We start from the raw sequence: 7,462 nt of genomic DNA, 5'->3' as shown, positions 1-7,462 counted from the left end.
GACGGGCCTGGACATGCACTGGCTTCAGCAGCGGAACACGTCTGGCACTGCGGGATTTGATTCCCTGCCGTTGTAGTGTGTTACTGATGGTGACCTTTGTTACTTTGGTCCCAGCTCTCTGCAGGTCATTCACCAGGTCCCCCTGTGTGGTTCTGGGATCTTTGCTCACCGTTCTCATGATCATTTTGACCCCACGGGATGAGATCTTGCGTGGAGCCCCAGATCGAGGGAGATTATCAGTGGTCTTGTATGTCTTCCATTTTCTGATGATTGCTCCCACAGTTGATTTTTTCACACCAAGCTGCTTGCCTATTGTAGATTCACTCTTCCCAGTCTGGTGCAGGTCTACAATTCTTTTCCTGGTGTCCTTCGAAAGCTCTTTGGTCTTGGCCATGGCAGCGTTTGGAGTCTGACTGGTTGAGGCTGTGGACAGGTGTCTTTTATACAGATGATGAGGTCAAACAGGTGCCATTCATACAGGTAACGAGTGGGGGACAGAAAAGCTTCTTACAGAAGACGTTACAGGTCTGTGAGAGCCAGGGATTTTCCTTGTTTCAGGTGACCAAATACTTATTTTCCACCCTGATTTACGAATAAATTCTTTACAAATCCTACCATGTGAATTCATGGATTTTTTTTCACATTCTGTCTCTCACAGTTGAAGTGTACCTCTGGTGCAAATTATGACCTCTGTCATCATTTTAAGTGGGGGAACTTGCACAATCGGTGGCTGACTAAATACTTTTTTGCCCCATTGTAGTTTTCTAAATGTGGTACAAAACAGCCCTCAGCCAATGTAGCCTTCATGGTTATTAATGGATTTTGGTACCTGTGTCTTACACACATGCACAGGCACACACATCCACACTATACAGTGTGAGGCTTATTTTCTGGTCAATGAAATGCGGTTAGCAGTGCTTCACTGCGCTGGCTTACACAATTAGTGGCCCAGTGGATTCAGGGGATAAACTGGGTTGAATTGAGAGGCTAAAGAGAAGTAAAAGAAGAAAAAAAAAACATACGGTTAATTGTGTGTAACAGACCAAAGCATAGACCGAATCTCTGCTAGCCAGTCAACACCCCACGTTGCCTCATTTGTCTGTCTCAGCAGCACTGCAGGTTGACATTTATTTTTATGACTAATTTAGTATTCACTAGTGGGAACTTTATCTGCCACTACAGATACTAACACACACCAGTTCTTCTTCCATTTCCCCTTGTGGGGCAACTGTTTTGTCTGAGTCAGTGCCCTACACTAGGTAGTTTTTGACACTGGAATGAACATTCATGTAAGCCCATTAGTCCCTTCTTTTTCATGCAGGATGCCAGATCAGGGGTTAAATACTTAAAGTCTATATTTCTAGACTTATTTGAAGATGATTTCATGAATGTGGGTAATATAATTGGTTAAATTTTGCTGCCTTTGGTTTCCAATACCAGTATTACAAGGCAGTTAGCCATTTAAAGAATGTAAATGAAGGAGAATCCCTGTAAACACATTACTAGCTATTTACTGAGTAGTAGTGAGGTGGTTATATATTGGGGAACTCAAGCACAGGTGGAAAAGGCATCAGCGGTTTTTCTATAGGTAGGGTGAACACTAAATCCACTTGGATGGAATTATATTTTGAGGCATTTCTTTGAAGAATTCCCTTTGTAGATTACATACTTCAGAGTTCTGTAAAAATAACCCAAAAGATAATGCCTTTTTTGTTTCTTTCCTTCTTCTTCTAATAGGTGCCATCTTTGATGAGTCAGCACGGAAAGATGATGAGGTGTTTCGCCTTGCTGTGGCAGATCTCAATTTAAACAACGAGATTTTGGAGACAGAGAAGATCACCATCTCTGTGGAGTTCGTTGATGGGAACAACCCTTTCCAGGCTGTGCAAGAAGGTAGGGAGATAATACTGTGTTGTAACATTTCTGCATTGGACCAACAGGACTAATAGAATGTACCTGTTTCAAACTGAAATATGTTTTTCTTAAATATGTTGATGCATGCTCAGTCATCCAAGGAAGGTAATCCCCAAAAAGTTGATTCTGTTCATCTGGACGTAGAGTTTTCTCCCACTGTAAACGCTATGCCCAGATGAACAGAATCAACTTTTTGGGGATTTTCTTAAATAGCTTTTCTTATATTGGCCTTACATAGGGATGGGTGTAATTCGGTGTTTGCTTCACATATTCCAAGTTACACGTTTGCTTTAAATAGATTTTTTTTAAAAAAGAATCATTTGTGTTTATTTTGATACCCCAGCTCCTTTTTTGATTTTCAAATAATCCTGAATTGTATATGTAACACAGTTAAATACATGTATTAATTTCCATTTGATCCAATGCAGATATATTTAAAAATGTGTAAAATTTGCAGTATTTCTACAGACAATCTTAGTCTTGTTATCATTTTATAACTGAAACACATAAGCATGCGGTGCTTTCACAGTCATTTCAGCATTTTCCTGACCTATTCTATCTTAAGAACATGAACTGATTCATGTGGGAAAAAATAAAGATTTGAAAAGTTGGCCAAGTTCTAAAAATATTTTATTTTTATTTTGCATTGCTGGCAGGCCTTTATGAGTTGACCTGCATCACAATCAGTTGAGGATATGAGTTTTTTTCCCCTCTCTCTTTTATGTTTGGGTTTCCAGCCAGTTTATTTAATTAAAATCTAGTTTGTAGAAGAAATTGACTCTGGAATGTTCATATTTTTAATCAGTGGACTTTCTGAATTATACAACTTTTTTTCATCCATGTGGGCATTTATATTTTAATATTACAAACTATGCCTGTCAGAGAGAGCTGCTGGTTCACAAGCCAAACCAACAGGCTTGATTTTAAATTGGAATTCAATATGAAAGAATCACGTATAACTAAGCTTAGTTTGACTTGTTAACTTATCACTGGTAGTAATAAGAAACAGGATTCAGTGAGGACTACTGGAGGTTTGTACTTTTTATATGAACAGAAACATTTACAAAATTATTAAATCTGAGCATGTTTGTAGTGCATATACACTTTTCAAAAGTTGTTACTTTGTTTTCCTTCCAAAGAGTCAGATTTTCTCCATCTCTCCCAAGGGATGAACCAGTTTTGTATCTACACTTAACAGACAACTTAGCAAAGGACCAGTCTTAAATTGTAACTTTGGACACTATGTTACTAGCAGCCTGTCACAGAAACCCATCATTTGTGTAGTTGTTTTTGCTTTTTTTCTCCTTTCTTTAGTGCAATCTGTGAAGAATGCAAAAAAGAGATAGCAAGATAGTTTGACAGGCATAAAATTGTATTTTTGCACTAACAAGGTTATTCCGAAAGAGCTATTACTGTAGCCCAAAACTTGCCACATTTTGTTGTGCTGGATACCCTTAAAAAATTAAGGAAACTGGACAAATGAAGGAGAGAAGTGGGAGACCTGCAAAATTATTTACCAGGAGAAAGATGGGATTTGATAGACATATCTTTAAGAAATTATAATAACTTTAAAGCAATAACAAAACCTGACATAGGCCCTATATCCTGAAGCCTCATCAGAAATAGTCTCAATCAAGGGGAAGCTGTCAAGAAGCCCTTTTTAAGGAAGGGAAACGGGGAGAAAAGGCTGAGGTATTCCAAATTAACCTCAGCAACTGAACATTATTCAAGCAGTGTAGGATCATCTTGACAGAAAATGGTACAAAAGTGTGCCAAGATTCAGAGAAGAGCTTTGAATGTCCTTAAAGACTGGGGAACTATTCTTGAAGACTACTTTAAGAATTTATACGGAAGCTTGCCGAGGAGAATCCAGGTTTTGTGGAAGAATAAAGGTGGTCATACCAAATGTTGACTTTTAAGCTTGTTAGAACTGTACACATGGTATTCCCATGTATGCAAAAGAAACAACAGATAATGCAACACTTTTACTAAGTATGTACAACATTTACCCATCTTTTTACTAGCAAATGTATGGTTGCAAATTAGCTCATTTAGCTAGGATACAGATTTAGGATGCAGCTCTTGAAGGATCCTAACGATATAAATGTATTTTAATTGGGCATTAAGAACAGAACTAAAATATATTGACCTGACTGCTTTGTAGCAGAACAATGGAGTCTGAAACCCAATTCTTTTGTTGGTTTACCTGCTGATCACATGCTTAAACCTAGCAGCCTGGAGTTCTGCCAACTCCTAGCAGCAACCCTCCTAGCAGCAACCCTTGTTCTCACCAATGGGCTCTGTAGCACAACATAAATTAAAATAACCCAGAACATCATTAAAAATAAGCAGAGAGAGAAAGAATGTGTGGGTGTATTAATTGACAGTGCCACAGGGCATACATGAACAAACATACACAGTGAGCACACCATAACATCATACAAGACGTGAACAAATAAACATATACATTAACTTTAAGCTGGGGCTGCTGGAGATACGAAACAAAAGAACCCAAGAATAGCTTTCTTTATAAACATTTACCTTAAACTTTCATTATTTTTATTTAAAAATTAATCTTAAAGTTATCATCATTTTTGTTTTTTAAACAGATGGCATCGTTGCTTAATGAAGAGTGCTGTGAAAAATGACAGGATGTAATTTAATGATGTGGACACTCAGTTCAGCTAAGCAATTTTGAACGACATGTTCACTTTATTGGTGTAAGCATTTGAATTCAGAAATATTGCAAATTACAAAATATAGGAATGAGGCAGAAGTATTGGCACTGCCTACATGACTAATGAGTCATGACAACCTGACAACAGGCTGTGTCACACACATTCTTTTCTACTACACTGTGTGAATTGCTAATCAGGACATTTGTCTAAATTGTCTAATAGTCATCCAAAAGCCTGTGCAATGTAAATAAATCTATTGTCTTCCTCTCAGGATGTAAGGATTATGTGATTTTAGAAATGTCGTGGTTGATTCACTCTTACAAACGTCTACTGTGTAGTACAAAATTCTTTCTATAGAACATGGAATTAACAAAATCCAACAATCAGGCTATCTCGAGCAGATACAACTGCTGCACATATGGGCCAGTATCCATGATTTGGGAACCATTATACTGAGTTCAAGTTTTTCACAGAGAAGCTTGTATTTTGGCACAAAGTGAAATGGAAAGACAAACTGATCGTCACACAAGCGTCCATGTGCCTGTGATCATTTTTGAATGCCGGGCTGCTTTAGAATAAACAGAGATTTGATCAAGGCACAATAATGAGCAGGCACGAAAAGAAACAAACGGGGATCTAACATTTTGTTGTAAACCATGTTGCACCCGTGTTTATGCCCTTTTAGTTTATTTGCTTCGTCTGATACTTGTGCATGCATTGTATTCGTATTTATATTTGAAATATACCTTAGAGTACACACAGCTGACTGTGATTAATTTGTAGTTTTGTTAAATTTACGTACATTGTAATTGGGATGAGGTTCAGCCCTTCCCCATGACCCTTTATTCTACCAGCAGAAGAAGGTCAGTTAAGAAATTGCAGTAATTACATATTTAAAAGTGAATTCAGAGTGATCAAATGCATAAAGCTTTTTAATATTGCACGACAAAATTACTACTGATGATTTGCATTAATTAGTATTCCTTCTTTCAGTATTGGATCCCTTTTTTATTGATTAAAGAAAACAGGTGAAGAGGAGGGTAGAATGGGGTCAAAGTTAGAAACGTGAATAAAACAGAATCACTGTTCTCACTGCTTTGCAGTTTTTTTTTTAATTGACTTTAGAGATTTAAAAAAAGAAAGGGGAAAAAGCCCTGAATGGATTTCTAAGTTCTGACAGTTTACATGTTAGGACTTTGAATCCCTTCTGTGATTTAATTAACTGATAATCAAATACAAAGAGCCCTATTATCAACATCCATTCACACACTAAAGTAAGAGCACACACACATAAAACATTATATTAGCTTTGGTGAAACAGAAAAGGGAAAAACAGAGAATACATCTGTGGACTTGTTTGCATTTCACTCAAAACAGGCAGCAGGATTAATGCCCATAGCAAACAATGGTGGCCAAACTGAAAGTGTATCTCCATTTTAGAGATTCCCTCAGGGGAGTTTGTGTGGATGCATTGTATGTGCATGAGTGCATGTGCACTCGTGTACCTCTAAGAGCCTTGTTAAAGCTGTTGCTTTGATATAAAGGTCTACAGTGATGTTTGGTACTCAGGCTGTAATTCTTTGAAGTTCCAACCTTAGTCATTCCATTAGCTGGGCTCTACGTGCGTGTTTCTGCAATTGTTTCTTCCTTATTTATTTCAGTGAAACTGAGCAGCTTGAATCTCAAGTGTCTTATTTAGAATATTAGAACCATGAGAAATAAAGACTGAAAAGAGATGTGGCAGCGCTCCAGGAGACTGCATTTGAATGCTTGCTCTTTGACCGGGCACACTAAGCCACCAGCATGCTTCTGAATCCTCCAATACAATAATAATGGATTGGATTTATATAGCGCTTTTCAAGGCACCCAAAGCGCTTTACAATGCCACTATTCATTCACTCTCGCACTCACACACTGGTGGAAGCAAGCTACGGTTGTAGCCACAGCTGCCCTGGGGCAGACTGACAGAAGTGAGGCTGCCATATCGCGCCATCGGTCCCTCTGGCCAACACCAGTAGGCGGTAGGGTAAAGTGTCTTGCCCAAGGACACAACGACCAGGACAAAGAGCCCAGGGATCGAACCGGCGACCTTCCGGTTCGATCTTTATTTGTCCTTTAGTGTTGCTGATAGTGCACATTTTGCATTGAAGACTAAATTAAATTGATCTTTTAAAATTTGGAATCTAATGATTACTGATTAATAACTATTTTGCGTCTCTCTCTCTCTCTGTCGCTCTCTCTTTTTCCCTACTTTCATTTGTACTGGCTCCTACAGGCCTCAGAGCCCATCAGTGTGTTGGTCAGTCTGTCCAAACTTGTGGGCACTGCAAAAAATAAAAAAAATCTTCGCAGTCTTTCTGTTTCTCTGGTACTGAGCATACTGCCTGTCATTTCTCTGCCAGTCAACCTATTCTTCTTCTGTTTGCCCGGCTGTTAGTGTAGCTGTGGCTGCTGAACTTGTCTATCAGCCTATTTGTCTGGTTAAGTAGTGACATGGTCGACCTTGCCATTACCTGTTTCTCACGTACTATAATTTAAATGGATTGGTGGCAATGCAAGTAGATTAAAAGCAGTGAATTACACTGGTTCAAACAGAAGTACTATTTAACTATGAGTTTTCTCTGTTATAAACCTTATAAGCTACAATTAGCACATTTTCAGAAATTACTTATATGCATTTCACTTATCTTTTTGCTAACTTACAGTCCACTAATGAAAGATATTGGAATTTGTTGCCATATAAATTCAACATTTAGTGGCACTAAATTGGCTTTTCATGAGGGATTTCTAAAGATAACTGACAATAAATGTCAAAACCTACTGCAGTCAGAAGTATGAACAGCAGCATAAACAACATGTCGTCTTTAAGG

At 38.2% G+C, this 7,462-nt stretch overlaps 1 protein-coding gene across 3 annotated transcripts in view; it reads left to right on the top strand.

Moving 5' to 3' along the window:
• Window positions 1-7,462, top strand: part of grid2 (glutamate receptor, ionotropic, delta 2) — a 532,677-nt gene that overhangs the window by 89,811 nt on the left and 435,404 nt on the right. For all 3 annotated transcript variants that reach the window (XR_014877276.1, XM_085180825.1, XM_085180826.1), the window contains exon 2: window positions 1,738-1,893. Coding sequence is in view for 2 of the 3 variants with exons in the window: in XM_085180825.1 (XP_085036951.1) it covers window positions 1,738-1,893 (156 nt within the window). In the remaining variant the exon portion in view is untranslated. The remainder of the gene's footprint in view (window positions 1-1,737; window positions 1,894-7,462) is intronic.

The sequence above is a fragment of the Neolamprologus multifasciatus genome, chromosome 12, assembly GCF_963576455.1.
Source record: "Neolamprologus multifasciatus chromosome 12, fNeoMul1.2, whole genome shotgun sequence".
Classification (NCBI taxonomy): Eukaryota; Metazoa; Chordata; class Actinopteri; order Cichliformes; family Cichlidae; genus Neolamprologus; species Neolamprologus multifasciatus.
The sequence above is the reverse complement of the archived record's forward strand: the minus strand, read 5'-3'. Positions and strand labels throughout refer to the sequence as shown.